The sequence below is a fragment of the Simochromis diagramma genome, unplaced genomic scaffold (genome assembly GCF_900408965.1).
Source record: "Simochromis diagramma unplaced genomic scaffold, fSimDia1.1 OVJJ01000123.1, whole genome shotgun sequence".
NCBI lineage: Eukaryota > Metazoa > Chordata > Actinopteri > Cichliformes > Cichlidae > Simochromis > Simochromis diagramma.
In genome coordinates, this window is record NW_024386778.1 from 5,333,789 (window position 1) to 5,355,279 (window position 21,491).

A 21,491-nucleotide genomic window follows, 5' to 3' on the forward strand; every position below is an offset into this window, starting at 1 on the left:
AAAATAAATTGAAGTGAAAACCACGAACAAACACAATATTAATTTGAGCTTTTAATTAGTTCCATATCCATTCATATCTGCTTGGCTCTCTTCCAATCAGCTGATGACCTCATTGCCCTTGTCTAAGATCTTCTGCTTGTCAGCTGAAGCGCAACAAAGATTGTGTCTCGTGACACAGGATGTGATGTGAAAATCGCTACGTGACACAAGAGCATAAAACCAGCCTTGGAGTGGGTACGGCAGTGTACTCTGGGCATTGGTCTGAAGTGTAAGACTTTCTATGTGGTTTTGACAAATCAGAGCCACAAACCTGACCTGTAGTCTGTTTCCCACCTGATAAAGATCCTGGAGAGAATTATCCTCAGACACCTCCAACCTCTGGTGAATTTCATTTACTGTCCTGGTATTTGTGTGGGAGATACTTTATGCAATGCCATTTTCTGTTGTTTTTTCCACAAAGTGTGGAACTGGAATAAAATAAACTGCCCTGGGATTTCTGGCCACCAGGGGTGATTTATATATATATTCTTAAACCCCTCAGCCAGCCTCAGTTCTTAATGTAATAATCCTAATGACAGGAGGATTCATGTCACCTTTCACTTTGTTTCAGTTTTTGAATGAGCAGCCTCAATAATTACAAACCAAGCCACTTTTAAAATCTTTTCCTTAATTTAGTTGTAAAGGTACATATATTAAACACACACAGTATGGTAAATCAGGGACTATGCAGTTCAACCCCAGTTCAGCCTTACTAAGACACTTACAAAAACTGAGGAACATATACATTACTCTTCAAAGTGTCTTAAAATTACAAACAAAAATATTTTTATTAACAGTTTAGGAATACAGGAATCGTTTCCATCTCCCATTCCAAATTTTATTCTTGGTTCCACCCTGATTTCTTTTGCATTATTCAGAGTACAGAGAAGGATATAGCAGACCCAAACCCCTTACCCCCGTGTTCTAACAGGAAAAATGGTGCAAACATGTGCACCACACTGTTATGTCCCAGTAAACAAAAAGCTAAACACTTCTACTAGCAGCTTATATGAAGACTCTGAAAGCACTCCGTGTGACTGGCATCATAAAACAACATTGAAGCACTTGTCAAAAGCTTTATTAGCATCAGTAGAAAACGTCTTTGAAATCCAGCCATATCACGACAGCAGGAGGCAGATGCGTGAACTCACTGTTGAACTGTTAAATCATCACCATTTGGGAGCTCAGTATTTATCTTGTTTTGTCTGCACACACGGGGGCAGTCCACTATCAAAACTAAGGGCCACATAAAGGACACTACCATGTGAATATCTGTAAGTGCTGCTGGTGGATAACATGTTAATGTTGGAACATTTACCAATAAATAAAATGTCCATTGAGTAGCAGAATTTTACGAAAAAATGTTTTTAAAAAAAAAAAAAAAAAAAAAAAAAAAAAAAAAAGAAATATAAGAGAGTTGTCCCTGAAGGGCAGGATCTCACCCTCTGAACATTACACTGGATGTTTCTGATAACATTGGATTCAGAATTTTAGCTGAAAAACATAGGGGCTTCCTCTACATTATGTGTAGTTAAAGTTTCAATAAATTAACACATTTTTCATTCTTATAGTTTTACATATGCTTAATATACTAGATGACACTTTTGACAGCAATTTAAAGGGCCAAAGGAATTATGGGTTGGTGCAAAAACAAGAACACTGTATCCGCTGTGACTGTAACCAAAACTGTTAAGTGCTGCACTAACTTGGTTTGTATATCCACCAACTTAAAACATCAAATATTGTTATTAAAGATATTGTAAACTAGCCAAACAGCTCCCTCTGGATTAGCATTGATAAGATAATGGTGGTGGATATGAAAAGGCATTTTGTCAGGAAGAATGCAGTCTGGGGCTTGATTCATGTGAAACTACTTCTCATTTATAGAATCCATGAAGATGAAACACTCAAGTGGAGACAAGGAGCAGAAAAATGTCCAGTTCCTATTCACCGTGTGTCCAGAGGTTCAACAAATGAGTCAACGAGACAAAATTAAAAAAAAAAAAAAAAAAAAAAAAACACAGTCTGAGAGAGAAGCTGAACATTTAGACACTGTCAATAAATATTTTTTCTTCTACAGTTCCAGCTGTTATAATTCATCCTCTATGTGGTTTTCAGGTTGGGTTCTCTCCAGTTTTCCTGGAAAAAAGGACAGAGATCGGAACCATAAATATGCAAAACAGTAAAAGCTCCACTATGACTATGTTCTCTCTGCAAGCTGGAGATACAGTGGTGAGTGAGTGAAATTATATTTTTAGGTGTTGAAGTCTGCCGGAGGTGTCTCAAGCCAGCCGATAGATATAGTCTCACCAGCGGGTCCCAAATCTATCCCGGGTCCTACTCGGGAGACACCCACCTCAGCTTGGTTCTTGGTCAAAGTTTGTATACATGTGGTCACAGGTGGATCATTAGTTAATCAACTACATTTGATTAGGAGGATCTGACTGCTACTTTGGCTTCCAGTTTCTATGGAAGCAGTAAGATTGTCAAACCATTAATTGGCTCCATTAACTAACACTAATTAACAGGTGTGGTGTACAAACCTGTAGTTGCGGATTCTTCTTTAGGTTGTGATTGGCTGTCGAGAGTACTCTCAGTGGATGGGGTTTCATCAGATGGTATCTCTTCTGAACTTCCTGTATCTAAATTTAAGAAAAAAAAAGATATAATGAAGTTCTTTTAATACACTTCTAATTAGTTTAACAGAATAATGGGGAAAGAATGTGTGTTTTTCTGTTTGACCCACCACTCTTGGTGTCTGTGCTTTCCTCTATAGGAGGGCTGACATTTTCTTCAGCTGTGCTGTTAGCCTTGCTGCTTTTATCTGTGCTTGTACTGTTTTTGGCTTTGGGTTTAGGCTTGGCAAACTTGGCCTTGTTAAACAAGTAGTTGACCTCTCGCTCAAGAAGAGTCCGTTTGGACTCTATGTCTTTGGACAACAAGACCGGTCGCTCTTTTGGAGAGCGTTTCTCCTGCTCTGCTGTCGTCTCATTCTTCCACACCTAAAGTAAGCAGAGGTGACTTCACACACGAAGCTCAGTTATAAACATAGCGACAAATTCAGCCCATGTGAACAGGCATGTAAAGTCTGGGCGAGAAACCCTGGATTTCTCTCAAGAGGAAAGGCTTTTCAGATACACAGGCTTTCAGGCAAGAAAAAGCTTGTCACCACCTACCATTGTTTCATTGATGACTTTTTCTAGCATGTTTAGCTCGACGTCAGTAAAGATCTGATCATCTTCTGGGATCAGCCTCGCACTCCTTTAAGAGAACAAAAGCTCAGTCAACGACTGGCTCATGACTAACTTTACATTTCCTTCCTTCTAACCACTTACTTTAAGAAGAAACTGGAGCTATTGAGCAGGCTTTCCAGGCGGGCCAGGTGCTCCGGCCACTTGCGTCGTTCGTCAACCCTGAAAAACATGTCCTTGCACAGGCTCTTCAGCTGAAAGAGTTTTTCTCTCAGCTGTTTGGTGGTGGCAGCATAGCCATCCTCATCCATCCACTCAGACACTTCTTTCAGCTTGGCTGAGATCTGTTCCTGCTCCTTCTCGGTTACCACCTGCTGGTAATCCTCCTGGTACAGCTTGTCCTGGAAAAAGAGCATACTGAACCCTTACATGGGGAAAAAGAATTTAATTTCTTATTTTGTTGTATACAAACAAAGTAATTAATTACTTTTGAAAATAAGTAATCAGTAAAGTAACGGGATTACTTTTTTGGGGAAGTAATCAGTAATTAGTTACTGATTACTTTTTTCAAGTAACTTGACCAACACTGCTTGCAGCAACAAAAGCATAATATTCCAGAAAACATTTTGCCGATCCGATCAGCTGTTTCTAACACTTCCTACGTCCATCAGCGCAAACTATCGCATGTCCGCCATGTCCTGCCCGAAACCAGAAGTGACGTCATTTTGCAGAAATGTAGTTTTTTACCATCAGGGCCTCATGAGCCTATACTGGTGTTTTTAAAAGTTATCTTTGACTTTATGACTTTCTGTGTCGTTTCTGGGATGCTTAGGACTCATATTGCACTGCTGGAAATAGTTTATTTTGATGCATATGCTGCTTTTTTGCAAATTTGCTTTATAATATTTATTTTCGTTTTTCCTGCAGCATATAAAAATTGGTGTATTTCAAAAATAAAACTATGAAGACACTTAAAATAAATTTCCTGTGGTGGGAAACTATTTTGTGCAACTTTTTTGTATTTACAGTTTTGAGGGATAAGCCTCTTAAATTTCTCTAACTAGAAATATATGTTAAAAAAAACAAAAACGATTTTCAATTTTTTGTAGTTTATTGCATTTTTTGCAATTTTATGTAATTACTATGCACTTAATGCATACATATTATTAAAATTTGAGCTATAATGGTTGCATTGATGTATATCAACTTGAAATGCTCCCAAAAATGACACTACAACATGTAAAAATATAATCTAAGCTCTGGCGGACTTGGTTCTATGGTAGGTCTTAAAGGGTTAAGCTCCACCGAGACAGCTGGTGACGCATATCTGAAGGCTAGTAGTGGTGGGCGGATTGATTCAAATTGATCCAAATATTGATACCAAGTCGGCATAGGTATCAGATCGATACTAGCCCGTTGATTCTTTACTTTAAGTTCCGCTCTTGTTTGTAATGCTGTTGTTTCGGCAAAGACGAAACAGCCAGGTCGCCGGACTCGCCGCTTCTGTGTCAGCACAGAGCAGGCACTCTTTGCTCCCCCTCCCCTCTCTTATGTTTAGATGTTCTGTTTACATTATACATGCTTCCCTTAGGCAGCATCATTAGAAGACATAGCATACATTTTCACTGCTATGCAGATGACACCCAGCTCTATCTGTCCATGAAGCCAGATAACACACACCAATTAGTTAAACTGCAGGAATGTCTTAAAGACATAAAGACCTGGATGGCCACTAACTTTCTGCTTCTTAATTCAGATAAAACTGAGGTTATTGTACTCGGCCCTGAAAAGCTTAGAAATATGGTATCTAACCAGATTCTTACTCTGGATGGCATTACCTTGGCCTCCAGTAACACTGTGAGGAACCTTGGAGTCATTTTTGACCAGGATATGTCCTTCAATGCACATATTAAACAAATATGTAAGACTGCTTTCTTCCATTTGCGCAACATCTCTAAAATTAGAAATATCCTGTCTCAGAGTGACACTGAAAAACTAGTTCATGCATTTATTACTTCCAGGCTGGACGACTGTAATTCATTATTATCAGGATGTCCAAAAAACTCACTGAAAAGCCTTCAGCTAATCCAAAATGCTGCAGCAAGAGTCCTGACAGGGACTAGAAAGAGAGAGCATATTTCTCCTGTTTTGGCTTCCCTTCATTGGCTTCCTGTTAAATCCAGAATTGAATTCAAAATCCTGCTCCTCACATACAAGGTCTTAAATAATCAGGCCCCATCTTATCTTAATGACCTTGTAGTACCATATCACCCTATTAGAGCACTTCGCTCTCGCTCTGCAGGCCTACTTGTTGTTCCTAGAGTATTTAAAAGTAGAATGGGAGGGAGAGCCTTCAGTTTTCAGGCCCCTCTTCTGTGGAACCAGCTTCCAGTTTGGATTCAGGAGACAGACACTATCTCTACTTTCAAGATTAGGCTTCAAACTTTCCTTTTTGCTAAAGCATATAGTTAGGGCTGGACCAGGTGACCCTGAATCCTCCCTTAGTTATGCTGCAATAGATGTAGGCTGCCGGGGGATTCCCATGATGCATTGAGTTTTTCCTTTCCAGTCACCTTTCTCACTCACTATGTGTTAACAGACCTCTCTGCATTGAATCATATCTGTTATTAACCTCTGTCTCTCTTCCACAGCATGTCTTTATCCTGTCTTCCTTCTCTCACCCCAACCGGTCGCAGCAGATGGCCCCGCCCCTCCCAGAGCCTGGTTCTGCCGGAGGTTTCTTCCTGTTAAAAGGGAGTTTTTCCTTCCCACTGTCGCCAAAGTGCTTGCTCATAGGGGGTCATATGATTGTTGGGTTTTTCTCTGTATCTATGAAGCGCCTTGAGGCGACTTTTGTTGTGATTTTGGCGCTATATAAATAAAATTGAATTGAAATTGAGTAGATGTTGTGCCGTCACGTGACGTGACTTATTTCTAAAAAAAAAAAAAAAAAAAAAAAAAGAAGATGATATTCATTTTCTATTTATTACAAACTTTGGTTAAAACCCAGGACATATAATTATGTATAACAATGGAATATATAATTTAAAACATAATTTACATATAACAATGTTCCCTCTAATTTTTCACGTGTCTGAGCAAACACACAAACTCCCTGAGCGGTCCCTTGGACCACTGTGAGCAACATCAGACGTGTACACTGTGGTCACGCCAGCATCGAATCCATCCAAGTTACATGGTTTATTAAAATAATCAAATTACAGCATTTACGTTAGACTACTTTTAATTAACTGCTTTATCCCACTTACAATGAAAATTTAAATGACCTGTGTAGTATGTTAACGCTATTGGAAGTAAAAATAACTTTAACTCCAATTTTGAAAACACAGCTTTCTTTCTTTTCTTTTTATAAAGCTCTGACTTGTATTATGAGTATGAGTCTGTGGTCTGGGAGAGAGTCCTGTAACTCTGTCTGCAAAATACAGTAAATAATGACCAATGTCAGGCAATTAATTATATAGTTACTTCTTCAAAAAAGTAACTGAGTTATGCAAACAACAACGTTTTTTGCAGCCGTTTACCTAAAAATGCAGCCAAGGCGTTTTTAAATACACATTTCAAACTATTTACAGAACAATCAGATGTTCTGCATCAAATCTGATGCCACACAAATTATTTGTGCCACTCCAAAAAATAATTTCTGTCCACTATGAGATAAAGGAGAACACCAGCCTGATACCTGCAGGCCTGACAACAGGAGATGTATCACTGCTGTAACACGTGTAATATTCAGTAGTCGACTCATTGTTCTGACACACACAACAAAACTATTGACTACACTACTATGGCGTTATTTTTGTGCCACTATTCTGAGCGCACGTAAAAAAAAGTAAATAAATTAATTAATTAATTAAAAAAAAAAAAAAATTGAGCGCACGTAAAAAAAAAGGTTTGCAGGTGCAGGTGTTGTATTTTGAGGAGAAATTTATCTTGAAAAGAAGAAAAGCTGAATTTGAGTGAACAAAATTCATTCCTGCGTGCAAAAAATGTATTTCAGTGTTTGCTATTATACACACACACACACACACACACACACACACACACACACACACACACAATAGCAGCCCCTCTCGCTCAGTTTTTGCATTTGCGCTCGTTCGCAATATGTTGCTCGCGCTCTCAACATTTCTGCCTGTGTGCGCTCAACTCTTTCTCAACACCCTTATATTTGTGCCACAAAACCAGCCAATCACAGACTTGGATGCAAAAAAAATCTGATTGGGTGTTCTGGTCTCCAATCAGCTCAAAATGACGAAATGCAATATCCCAGAATCCATTTCGTCCAAAACTCAAACGAGGCAGTGGCAGAGGAACGCAGAGTGGCGGAGTTTGAAATATTACTCTTTCTGGGTCACAAAATAAACTTTTAAGATATTTTCATGCGAGAATGGTGCTGTGTAAACTTCAAATACCTGCTCGATTCATCAAGACATCACATATTTGCATAAGTGCTCTGACGTTTTCGGAGATGCCTGTGCGCTCAGAATAGTGGCACAAAAATAACGCCATACACTACACACAAGATTTGCGCTAAACGTCGCAAATCTCTCACATCTCAAAACACCGCCGCAACTCCTAAAACTTCCCCCCTTCCTAAACAACTAAATGCCATGTTGTGATATCATTTTTTGATTGGTCGACATGGTACATTTTTCGACCAATAGGAAAGGGTGTGGGTTTTTTTTGGTTTTGTTTTAGCTCACAGGTGGAGAGTGCTTTCAAGCGCTTTCCTTATCAAACACCGTTTTTACCGTTTCTTCCCACAGTAAATATAAATAACGATAGGATTCAGGAAGAAAACCAAACATTGCATATATATTTATCATAACTCTGGTTTTACGTGGCCTATCAACATAATTTAAAAACTGGTATAAAGTCCACACTTTTTCCGTCAATTGTTCCGTCTGTCCTGCTCACATCTCCAATAGTTGTACATGTTGTCATCAGTGTTGGGACTAACGCGTTATTAAGTAACGCGTTACAGTAACTACGTTATTATTGTGGTAACGAGCACCGTAACTAGTTATTATGCCAAAACCGGGAACGCGTTACTCGTTACTGGGATTTAGGTAGGCTCGTTATTCGTTACTTCGTGTGGTGGCTATCGCGGAGCTTCCACATATTCAATAACATTAGCAAGTGGTGGAGGCCAGCAGGTGGATGAAGGAAAAGGGAGGCAAGAGGAGAGACCCGAAGCAGCCGCCGGTCCGAGTATCAGGTGAACTGAACTTCAGGTAAGAAGTTATGACCTGCAGTGTATCTGAGTCACATATAAACCAAGTTTAGGTGTAGTTTATTTTCGTTATGCTGACTTTTTCGTACTCCGTGCTAGCTAGCATGACGGAGTTTCTATACAGCTGGGTGGGTGCTATGATGTTACTGATGTTGAACTTTATTTTGTTCATAAGGTTAATTATTAGAGTTGCCAACCATCCCGTAAAAAACGGAACCGTCTTGTATTCAGAGAAAATATCATGCGTTTCGTATTGAGGTGAAAAGGAACAGTTTGTCCCAGACTTCAGCTACAATGAAAAAGACACAAAGCTGGAGTTATTCTGTGTTTACGCTGCACAGCTGCCTCTTCTTCTCTCATTCTCCCCCCTCCCTCTCCTGTTTCTACTTCAATCATGAAACTGATCAATGATCAGCTGATCAGCTTTTCCCTCTTGTTTATTTATCGCCCACTTTGCGCCAGAAAGAGGAAACCAGCGGATGTCGCGGTAAACAACAGCAGCAGTTTGATCAGCTGTTGTTAGAATTTATTTAATATTAATTTCTAGTATCAGCTGATGTTTGCTGGAGCCACAGCTGTAAAGCTGCTGGTCATGATGGTTTGGATATGTGGTGAGAGGGAAACATGAAGATGAAACCAGGAGATGTCCTTACTGAATCATCAGAGCTGAACAGGTGATGGAGAAACAGGTTTACCTTTTAGGTGACATGAATGAGTTGAAGGGAAGTTATGAACTGTTTCTGAGAGACAAATAACACCAGGATCCTTTTCTAAGTAGCTGACAGCTGGTAACTGTGCAGGGGCGGGTCTAGCAAAGTGTTGCCAGGGGTCCATGTAGGGCATTAAAAGGGAAAGGGGGGCACAAGGAAATACTTTCTTATTCTCATTTAAAATGTCTCACTTTTAAAAAAATAATTATCTGAATCTTGCAACAGATAATTGATAGATTGATGCATATATACCATCAGAACAGTGTACATCACTGTCACAACAGTGTTTGTTTTCATTCAAAGGCTTTATGATTTTTCCTATAATGGTGGGCCGGCCTCTAGTCAAAATGCCCGGGATGATTTTTTTGTCCCAGTCCAGCCCTGTATGCAGCTCATCTGCAGTCTGGTGTTACCTACATCTTCCTATTCAGAAGGCAGAATTTCAGAGTTCTGAGTACAATCGAAAGCACCACGACTGCAGTTTTTGTGTTGGATGTAAAAAGCAGGCTAGGATAGAATCGGGTGTGGAATTTCTCTCGTGGAAATGTGCACATTATTTTTTCCTTTCTATTGGTAGGTGGCACAGTGCACTTGTGGCAAGTAAGCAAGCTAGAAGACTGGCAATCTTGCTGGGTATCCAGTTACGGAAGCAACACATTAACAAGAGAATTCTGAGTAAAACCAAAGTTACTTTCCCTAGTAACTAGTTACTCTGAAAGTAACGAGTAACTTGAAGTAACTGAGTTACTTTTGATAGAACTAACTAGTAATGTAACTAAGTTACTAATTTAAAGTAACTTACCCAACACTGGTTGTCATTAACGTGGCTTCACTCCACATCAGCCACGCTACTTTGCTAGCTAAAACACCGGTGTCGGCACATAAGGACGCTGTCATAGCCTGTCAACGACGTTGATTAGCTGTGTATATACAAATGTGAATCGCATTATTGGCTGGACTATAGGATAAGGTGGCATCGTTCTAATCCCATATACAGGAGCAGCCAGTCACTTACTGACTAACACTGCAAAACAGAATTGTTAAAGTTTTAATTTTAATTTCAATTCAGGTTTGATGTTTTTTGTGTGCAACGCGGATTTTCTGTGCCAGCAGTGCGCAATTGTGCATGCACGCAGCTTAGAGGGAACATTGGTTTTAACTATTTAATAATAAAAAACGAAACATTACAAAAAACACTTAAGGTCATGAAAATTAATGGAGATTCAGCAATTCAATGACGCATCCATTTTATTTATTGAAAGGTATCGGTATCGGCGATACTGGCCCGTATTTACTTGGCCCGATACCAAAATATGCAGTATCGCACACCACTACTGGAATTGGCTGGGCCGCGCTGTAAATTCTGGGATAGGTTGGGCTGACTAATCCTTCAAATCTGGGAAAAGGAGGGCATTTGTAGGAGTCTTTGAATCTGGACAGCCTTCGTTACATTGCTGTAAAGTAATCATCCTACAAATGCAGCCTCCGAAGGATGTTGCCCCTAAATTTGGACACAGCTTCAATACCGGAGACTGCTTCTTCTTCTTTGGCGTTTAATGGCAGCTGGCATCCTTGTACATGCATTGCTGCCATCTTCTGTTTCAGTCTGTTATTACACTCTTAAGTCCTAGTACTTATTCCCACGTCTTTCAGGATCTTACAATGCTTCAAACATAGCCGACATAATTGTGACTAGTCGACTAATCGTGGCAGCCCTAGTCTTTAAAGGTGCCTATAAATAAAATGTATTATTATTATTATTCACCTGTTGCCTCCAGCTCATTTTTTCACATCTCTGCAAGCTGCTGGTGCTCCGTCACTAATTCACTAACAGTTCCTCGCCACAGCCCTTTACCACAGTCACTCAGTCATGGCCTTCTTTCAAATGAGGCTCCGGTAATTAGAACAGGTTTTCTGCGTCCTGGCTGCTTACAACTCACCAGCCTCAGAGTTTCATAGCCACACCCCTGCACTCAAACCCTGCCTATCAACAAGCCATTCACCTCACCACTAACCAGCTCTTCACCACCACTGCTGCCTGGCTCCCAGTCTAGAGAGTGATGTTCTCAACAGCAGAAGCAAAACCATCAGCCCATGAACTACAACATCACTTCCAGCAAGCTTTCTTCAGCCCTTCCGGACTTAGCTCAGTATCAGAAGGTCCAAAAGCTAACAGGCTTTCAGCCTTCATGTCGCCATTCCCTAACACAAAAAAGTTTGGAATCAAAGTTCCTGGGTGATGGCCAGGGAGAGGGAGGGCTGGGGCATTTCTGTATGAATGTCAGATAGAAAACACTTGCAGTAAATAAATAAACATAAACAGGTACACACAGGATGTTCGTGTTGTTTACCTGTGTCTCAAATATAAAAGCTTCCAAGCTGTTGAGTGTTTTCTCTCGTTCCTGTTTGGCCAGATCTCGGTCTGTCAAATCCTGCAGTCTGAAATCACACAAAGACTCCTTTAGCTGAGAAAACCAGGAAACCAAAACAGAAAATAAATGAAAATCAAGCTGTACTTTTTCTTAGAGGATGTCAGGTCATCGGCCGTGGGATCAACAATGTCATTGATAAGGAGTTCCAGTGTGATTTCTTCTGAGAGTTTGCTCTTTTTCTGAGGTCTGGCCTTCTTCTCCACCTCAGTGTTTACAGATTTGTCTCCATCTTTTTCCTCCTTCGCCGGGAGACAGATGGGTAATATCAATAACAGCTTTGTGAAAGCTAATCTCTCATGAATATACATTTTCACCAAACACTACACAAAATTTTAAAAAGGTGCACAGGCAGATAAATATCAGCATTTGAATTCAGACCGAGGCATTTCACAGAGTATTATAAATGAAGCTTTTACCTTGGCCTCGGTCGTGCTTCCCGCCTCTTTGGCTTTTTCTTGGTTTTTGTCTTCACTTGAATTTTTCTCTGAATCACTGGGTTTCTCATTGGTAGCCTTGTCTTTGTGATTCTCATCCTTGCCGTCCTCATCCTTGCTGTCCTTCCCAGATTCTGGAGGTACTTCCTCCTCATCCTAGGCACAACAAATCAAGAGCCAATGCCATGCCGACCCTTTGCTCAGTGTTGGACAACCATTTATGTTCTTTATATAATGGTAAAGTTAAATCACACTTGGCAAGAACGTATTAACATTCCTAGACCAGCATGTATTGCTTTTGATAGGTGACGTTACCTGAACAGGTTCAGTTACATTTGGAGCAGGTTCTGACGATCCTCCTCCAAACAAAGTGGAAATGGTGTTACCGAGTTCTGGAAGACAGCAAATCGTTCCCTCAGTTAAATACGACAACTCACACGCTCTACAATATAGGCCATCGCAAAAGTACATACGATGTCAAATCAATCAAAACGAGCAGAACTTCCTGTGTGCTGCATAACAGAAGTAGTGAAACATAAGTGAGTGGGAAAAAAAAAAAAAAAAAGGAGTTAATGATGGACAAGAACAGTGAGTCGCCAAGGAACGAGGGTTCTTATCTACAGGTGTTTGCAGTTATTCTATAACAGACTTTAGGTCATTCAATAAAAGTAAACGTATTAATTTTTATCTTAACATCAAAAATATTTAAGATGATTAACTTTTTAATTAAAAATGACCTGGCTGCTGGAGTGCATAAACTCCTCTGCTATGACTGCAACTGATAAAGCTGGTCGTAGAGCTAATAATTTTGAACAGTTACTGTTACTGACACCAAAGGAGTCCGAGCTGTGACTAAATACTAGCTATCACATTAGCATAATGAGCAAATAAGGCAGGAAGCAGAAAGTAAAGGGCACAGAGCCTTAATCAACTTATGTGCTAAACATCAGCAAGAATCCAACAATTTAACTTCTCTGTCAAGCTACATTTTGCTACTTTGTAGTAGAGAGCTTTTTATGTAACAGTGTCAGATGCTTGTGTCAGCTTTAACTGGATGTCTGGCTGCAGTCAAAGTTTCATCACAAGATATCAGTCTGGGGTTAGTCCCCTCATGTTAGCAGTATGAGTTGAGAATGGATTCAAGCACTAGCTCATGTTTGCAAGAAACCTACTAGTTAATGTTGATTCCTCCTCTTTCTCCTCTACCACAGTCTCAAAGACAGACTCCACCTGTGTATGAAAATGACATTTTTTTAAACATTGGTTTGCTTAAATATCACACAAAGTTTTTCCATTAACACTCAAAGCTGTTATGTGAGCATGGAACGTCAATCCTCCCATGTTTGGATTTCACATTTGGAGTCCAGTGTTTTGGCTTGAAATTCATCAATCCTAATTACCAACATTACAGCCAAAGATTAAAAAAAAGGAAATCCACAAGCACAGTTATCTTCTTTTAATAGTAGTTGCAAATGATAGTACAGTAGTGAAATGCTTTGTTGAAACTCTGCCAGGAGGAGAAGGCAGAACTTGAATAAGTGACTGTCGTGAGGCAGCTCATGTTAGTTTAACTGACCCGGTCTAGCAGGAGCACTCCACTTTCATCCATGTTGAAGTGGGCTTTAATTCCTTTCGACTCTGCATCTGCATGCTTCTGAAAACTACTCCCCACTCCAGACAGCTTGACTGTGGTCAGGTTCAGAGAGCCGAACACACTGTGACACACGAGCAAGAAGCACACAGTTTTGCCTTACACTTACATCCAATTAAAGCATGAGGGCACACACTGATGGGATGAAATACATTTAAATATCTTCTTTTTATGGGGTTTTGTCATAAACTGTTAAAATGAACCTCATTTCATAGTATTTTTCAAAGAGTTCCAACCTGAGGTCTTCCTGACTGAGGAAGCTGAGGTCACCATAGTTGATGTTGAAAACAAAGTCATCGTTGTAACGGTTGAATGTAATGACCTTGCGCTGGGGGTAGGTTGCCATCCTCTGGAACAGGATGCGTTTGTTATGTTTCAAGGTTTTGACACCTTCCTCCTCCTCCACCTCCCGGGTAAACTCCACCTAATACAATGACATGTCACGCAGTCAGTGTTGACATGGATTTTACTCTGGATTTCCCATTACTCTAATCAGACTAATCAAAGCTCAGTTAAGTATGATTGTACTCATGATGCACTCAGTTTGAGGCAGCAGAGGACCTGAATGCTGACCTGAATGGGGAAAACAGCTGCATCTCGAACCAAGAAAGGTTTGACCTTAAAAGCTTTGCTCAGGGCAGCGGCCTGGTACACTGCACCCATGGCTGCTGCCTCATCTGCATTGATGTTCTTCCCCAGTTCCTCTCTGCACGTAGAGAAAACAAACTTAGTATAGTTTGGAAAATTAAAATTTTGAGAATGATGGAAACATCTCTATGGACAACACTTACTTGCCCACAGCTTTAAGGAGCACTTCCTGAACCTTTGGCACACGAGTGGAGCCTCCTACTAAAATCACCTGCTCAATATCCTCCTGTTGTCACAAACATAAAACGTCTAATAGTCTGGTGATGACAGAACTTCTAATTCTGTTGTTGTATCCCATGTTTGGAGCCAAATCCGCCCACATCCTGTCACGTTGAGCATACTGACCAGTTTCATCTCTGCAGCAGTCAGGGCATCCTGCACTGGCCGAGGCACTCTTTCAAACAGATCGGCACACAGTTCTTCAAACTCACTCCTGGTCACCTTAGCTTTGAAGTCAATGTCATCCATCAAACCTTCCACCTGGGTAATTTAAAAAAAAGAAAAAAAGATAAAGTAAGAAAGTGCAAGGTTTCTGCGAGTTTAAGAGTGCAGTGTGGATTTCAGATTTTGAGATTCTGGCAAAGCGTTTTCATGTGTTGCAGTTTATCACAGTGACTTTAGCTACAACATAGACCATTACAATGACATACGCAACCGGTAAGACGGAGTGAGTGCTTGAAGTTCCTGTCTCTGGACTCACCTGGGCCATGAAGTCTACATTTGCACTCAGCACAGTCTTGAGCCTCTGAGCTTCTTTGAGAAGCTTGGCCATAGCCCGGTGATTCTCTCGCACATCTTTCTTGCTCTTCTTTTGCTCATTGAACAGTCTGGCCAGGTGGTCACGAAGTCGCAGGTCCATCTCAAAGCCCCCCAAACCCCGATCAAACCTTAAGTTAGAACACATTTGCACACTTTAGTCTGGATGGATGTAAAGTGGGCAGTTATTTTATAGAGCAAATTACAATTTAATAGTTTTAATACTGACCAACAAATACAAAACCCTTTCTAGTTAGTAACAGCTACAACATGATAAACAAGCAAACGCATGAAGCACCAGCTCCCTGTATTCCAACTCCTGCCACTGCGGTGTCAGAGAACTTCTGCAGATATACTGGAAATCAGAGGCGTACAATGGAAACAGTACTGTCCTGTTTCCATGCAGCAGATAAGTAACAGCCATACCTACTCTATACTTCGACACCAAACTCGCTCATCTATGTCTTTTTGGACTTTGTTCAGTTTTTCTGTGATATTGTAAGGTTTTTACCTTACAATCAGACAAATCCCTGTGAGCAAGCACTTTAGCGTCATGGGGAAGGAAAAACTTCCCACTGATGCCAAATAAACAGGTGGTTATTAACGTTAAGTGGAAGTAGAATGAATGCAGTATTTCATATACAGTATACAGTCAAAAACTATACCCAGATAGCTTACTGGACTGTACATAGAACGTGTATCTTTGTTAAGATAATAAAATAAGAGGCAAGTTTTGTGTCTGCATTTGGCATTCTTGTTATAGCTGCAACTTAGACTGTGATCAGGCTTATAGAATAAGAGAGCCAACAAAAAATATTTTGTAATCTCTGAATTCCATTTTAAGCAGGTATTTTATAACACAGTTTAACATCCTTTGAACAAACTAGTGAGTAAGATGACCACTGTACATTTTATACATATCCCTGTACATTTTGTACGCATCTCCATACAATTTTTGTTACCTGTATATACGAACTTCAGTTGCTTATGTATAGAGGACCATTTTGTGTCTTCTTTTTATATTTTATATTCCCCTTGCTATAAGAGCTGTGTAACACCGAAATTTCTTATCCGTGGGATAATAAAGGTTTATACTATTCTACTCTAGTTCCAAACTCCTTTAGTTTAGGTATATCCAAGTTTTTTTCTTATTCAACCATTATCAGAATCAACTCTAATAGCTGCTTCTCTGTCAGTGGCAGTGCCGCTGCATGGATCAATGGACTCACCCAACACCTCGGATCTGTAACTGGGGCTGAGTCCCGGACTCCTTGGTTTTGACAGTCTGATAGGTAACGATTGTGGCAGTGGTGCTGCCAGAGCCCATATCATAAAACATCACATGCTGGAAGGGAACGAGATCAGGCTTTCAGCAGTTTGTAATCACTCATCACATTTTTAAACAACATCAAATATCACCTCTGATCAATCAGCCCTGTAGTCAGACTTTTTCTGAGATTAATAAAGTTTTATGAAATAAATGAAATCAAATCAAATGGAAAGGGAATTTTCCAGACTGCAAGTTGTCATAAAATTGGAGATGTTGCTAAATCTAGTGTACCTGAAAGCTAAAGCATGAGAGACGAATCTGACATGATCACGACACAATACAAGCTCCAATCTGAGGAATAAGGATCTTTCTGCAAGTGAGGAAAACTCCAATTGCTGAATGTAGGAAGATCTACTCGAAGAGTAGTTGTTGATTATGATTGCTTATTTGCAGTGTCCGCAGAGATCGCCGGTTGGTAGTCCACGTATGTAAAATGTGTTGGTAGGATGAGAGTTAATGCACTTTGTATCAATAGGTAACTTCACATCTGAGCAGACTAGTATCACATGTGGAGTTCCCCAAGGTTCCATCTTGGGACCCCCTCTGTTTAACATTTACATGCTCCCACTGGCACAGATTATAAAGAACAACAAAATAAACTACCACAGCTATGCAGATGACACACAAATATATATCACAATGTCACCAGGAGACCGAGGCCCTGTGCAGGCTCTTGGTAAATGCATTGAGGAAATTAATGACTGGTTGTGCCACAATTGTCTCCAACTAAACAAAAACAAAACTGAAGTAATAGTCTTTGGTGCCAAAGAAAAACGATTACAGGTCACCAGAGAACTTCAATCTATACATCTAAAAACCACAAACCAGGCGAGAAATTTGGGTGTAGTGATGGATGCAGACCTAAACTTAGAAAAACACATTAAGACAATAACAAAATCAGCTTACTATCACCTCAAGAATATTTCAAGGATAAAAGATCTGATGTCTCAACAGGACCTGGAAAAACTAGTCCATGCATTCATCTTTAGTAGGCTTGATTACTGTAACAGCATCTTTACAGGTCTACCTAAAAAATCAGTCAGACAACTACAGCTCATTCAGAACTCTGCTGCTCGAGTCCTCACTAAGACCAAAAAAGTGGACCACATCAGTCCAGCTCTGAGGTCTTTACACCGGCTGCCTGTCCGTCAGAGGATAGACTTTAAAGTTCTGATGCTGGCCTATAAAGCTCTGAATGGTTTAGGACCAAAATACATCAGTGACCTCCTGACCCAGTATGAACCTTCCAGATCCCTCAGGTCATCTGGATCCAGTCTTTTATCAGTTCCCAGAGTCAGAACCAGACACGGAGAAGCTGCATTCAGCTTTTATGCTCCTTATATCTGGAACAAACTCCCAGAAAGCCTCAGATCAGCTGAAACACTCAGTTTATTTAAATCCAGGTTGAAGACTCACCTGTTCTCAGCTGCATTTGAATAAAGCACCAAATCCACACTTTTAAGCTTAAATTTCAAAACTTACATTAACTACTGATCTTATCTATTTCTGATTTTATCTGTTTTGATTTTACATACTGTTTTGTTTGTTTGTTAAGTGGGTTTAGAGCTCTGGGTAGCTCCCCAGCTGGGTCTAGACTGGGTCTAGAGAGTATTTTAAATTCAGGGAATTTAAAATAGAAAGTAGCTCGTCCACAGAAGGACTGGTAGCTCCCCTTACGATAAGGGTTCAGATCGCGCGAACAGGTGTGAAATGTGTGTGTTTAGTTAGTTTGTTTGTTTGCTTGTTTTAATCAATTTTAAATCATGCTTTTTATTTGTTTTTGTTTCTAATGTCTCTGTAAAAGCACTTTGAATCACCTTGTTGTTGAATTGTGCTATACAAATAAATTTGCCTTGCCTTGCCTTGCATGTATTTAGGTATAAAGCTTGAACCTTTACCTTAGCTGTGCTGTCAATATCTTTCCTCCTGAAGACCCCATAGTTTAAGGCCACGGCCGTGTTGTCATTGATGAGCTGAAGGACCTTTAGACCTGCAATGTGTGCAGCATGCAGGACTGCCCTGCGCTCTGCCTGGTTGAAGAAGGCTGGGACAGTGATCACTGCATCTTTGATTGTCTGTTCTGTGAATTGAAGAGAATGGTTTTTTTTGGGGTTTTTTTTTAATATGTCCTGAAGATATGTGAACATGCCTCACAATGATACATCACCTGCGTCAAGCAAACTAACCTGCAAAGTCCTGAGCCAGTCCACGAGAGTAATTAAGGACCATCCCCAAGAGTTCCTCTGGTGTGTACTGCATTTCTCTGACAGAAACATAATGCACTTAGGTGAGCCTGACTAGGAGAGTGTTGTGTTTCTGGTAATAACCGATTAATAACATCGGTAAAATTCTGGACTGATGTGTTAGGCCAGGGGTGGGCAACTCCAGGCCTCAAGGGCCGGTGTCCCTGCAGGTTTTAGATGTGTCCTTGAACCAACACAGCTGATTTAAATGGCTAAATTAGCTTCTCAACATGTCCTGAAGTTCTCCAGAGGCCTGGTAATGAACTAATCATGTGATTCAGGTGTGTTTATCCAAGGTGAGATCTAAAACCTGCAGGACACCGGCCCTCGAGGCCTGGAATTGCCCACCCCTGTGTTAGGCAGAACTCTCAACAACAAAACACAAAATCGGGTAATAATTTCTGGAGGAATGGCATTGACCAGTGAAATTCCAGAGACCCAAGAATCAATGTCAAAGCTGTGAAGCCACTCTGGTAGCACACAATAACACACTTTTGGTGTTTACTTTACATCTGTTCCTAGTGTATACAGATTTTGTAATATGAATATGCGTGAATGTGTAGTGAATAAATAAAAACAAGGTAGCACATAAAGAGGCTCACTCTGAGTTTTTAAAGTGGACAGTGCCTCTCACTGGGTCCTCCTGCAGATGGTGTTCAGGAAAACGTTTCTGGTAGAGTGCCACCTGGAGGTTCTCATGCTTTTTACCCAGGAGGCTTTGGAGATGTCTATAAACACTTTTGGGGTTCTTGACGGACTGAAATGTGGTACAAAGCATGGAAACATTAACAGCATACATGGCAATATCTGAATATGCAGTTGTGATTTAGCCGATTAAGTCAATTCTGGAAATTTTAGAAGAAGTCTTACTACTCCCATTGCACTGTCTCCAAAAAGTCTCTCGTTCTCCTTGAGACATACAACTGTGGGTGTTTTCCTCCTCGACTCCCTGATGGAAAAGACAATACATACAATGGTAGCAACGCATGCTTTTCTTCTATTTTTGAGCATATACAAGAAATAAGGAACGCAATGGTGCCATTTTCTCTATTTGGGAATGTGCTCTCACTTGTTTAGAACAATCTCCATTGGCACGCCAGGTTTAACTATTGCTATTTTCATCCACTCGCTGCCCAGGTCAACTGACATGACAGCCACGGTCACTGGAGACAAAAAGATCAATTGTTTAGTAAAGCAGGCAGACAGCTAACACCTACCTACAGTGCACTTTTTCTATTCCACTGCATGTGTTCATCAATGAGACCATGTTTCAAACTGTGCTGCTTTTACCAGTAATCTATGGTTACTGTTAACCGTAAGTACCAGAAGAAAAGTCAAGCTAAATTATTATGTTACCTATGTGAGAAGGGAACATTGCCAGAACAAGACAGAAGAGAGCAGCCGGCACCAGCTTTCTACCCTCCATCACGAGCTGTAAAAATCAGAAAAGGGAAACATTTTAGTAAAAAAATAAAGGCATTAGCAGAACTGATATATACCCTAGTTGGTCCTAACAAGTATCCTCACATAAGCTTTAAGATGTTCTTTTGCTCATTTATCCTATACTTTTCTTGAACGTTTTTCAAGTGTAGAGTATATGTCTTGATAAGACAGACTTGTTTTATCTGCTGCGTGTCGGTTTTTAAACAACTGTCCAAAAGTTTTAATGTGTCCTCGCCAGGTGATGACCTTGGCTTAAGGATATGAAAAACATGTATTGCACCTGATTCCACCTACTTAGGCATACACTATTCTGAACACGTGGCATTAATAGCATTATCAAACAGTGTGCTGAAGCCACAGCTTCAGATCCACACCGAGTACCTGCACAATGCTTTTGTTAAAGGGAGAAAACAAAAAGGAACACGAATAGAAACTTCTAGTACCCATCGAGATATGACACATGAATGAAAAACGGATGTACACCAGAAAGCCTTACTTTTTCATTTTATTACATATTAATACGCCACCACTTTTTTAGCTTTTCCGAACCTCTATACGTGCTGGCTAACGATAAGATGACCAACACGCTCCTGACCATTACAGAGCCAGGTGAGATACACACCAGTAAACGGTCTACTCAAGTACAGCTGGACCAGAATTGTACGCTCTAAACAAAAGTACCGATACGCTGATACAAAGACCACTAACAGAAGTTGAAGGCTACAGTTAGCTAGTATACTGTCTGCAAAACCATCACTATAAAAGCATACATTTATCGATATAATGCTACCGCGCTAGCATTTAATCAGTCTTCAGTCGGCACAAATAAAAGTGAAAGGCACCAACATACTGTGCTTTTCCAGGCGGGTTCTGAGGTTAGTTTCTCGGTTGGTATCTTTATTCAGAGCTTCTTTGTTGTCACACTCGGTAGTTTTGGTTCCCCTTATCACCGGCTTGTTCTCAGTTGTCGGGCCCAGAACGCGGCGTCACCTCATTGGATCCACTGAAGCCGCGACCGGGAGAAAAACTGTGGTCAAGCTACTTAAAACCAAGTATACTGTAACCGGTTACCTTTTGGGATGAAAACCAATCGAAGACTGACGATAAAGCGACCGAGCGCAAGTTATTAGTTTTTCCCTACAGTTGATTGAATTGGAAATAAAGAACACATTTATATTTATATATTAAAATTGTTATCATTGACATTTTCTAAGTTCGCAGGGTGGGTCGTATAAAGTTGGTGTTATTGATTAAAGGAGCTGAACTAGTTATGTGCTCTTGTTATGAAGGAGACACCTCTAAGCTTCCGGTAATTACTTTCCACCGTCTTGACGACTGGTCCCAATGTAACGCTAGAGCC

General features: G+C 40.4%; 1 protein-coding gene across 1 annotated transcript; it reads right to left on the minus strand.

The window, feature by feature from the left end:
* Positions 1 to 1,100: 1,100 nt before the first annotated feature.
* hyou1 (hypoxia up-regulated 1) lies at positions 1,101 to 21,339 on the minus strand. Its single transcript, XM_040012513.1, has 24 exons — positions 20,982 to 21,339; positions 20,045 to 20,120; positions 19,758 to 19,851; positions 19,559 to 19,637; positions 19,291 to 19,445; positions 18,632 to 18,708; positions 18,344 to 18,525; positions 16,345 to 16,460; positions 15,060 to 15,246; positions 14,705 to 14,839; positions 14,503 to 14,585; positions 14,285 to 14,417; positions 13,948 to 14,135; positions 13,637 to 13,775; positions 13,233 to 13,290; positions 12,376 to 12,452; positions 12,043 to 12,216; positions 11,711 to 11,865; positions 11,546 to 11,633; positions 3,375 to 3,631; positions 3,216 to 3,300; positions 2,786 to 3,041; positions 2,583 to 2,681; positions 1,101 to 2,178 (listed from the first exon to the last, which is right to left on the minus strand). The coding sequence occupies exons 2-24, from the start codon at positions 20,112 to 20,114 to the stop codon at positions 2,129 to 2,131; spliced, it is 2,937 nt and encodes a 978-aa protein (XP_039868447.1). The 5' UTR covers positions 20,115 to 20,120; positions 20,982 to 21,339; the 3' UTR covers positions 1,101 to 2,128.
* Positions 21,340 to 21,491: the final 152 nt, after the last annotated feature.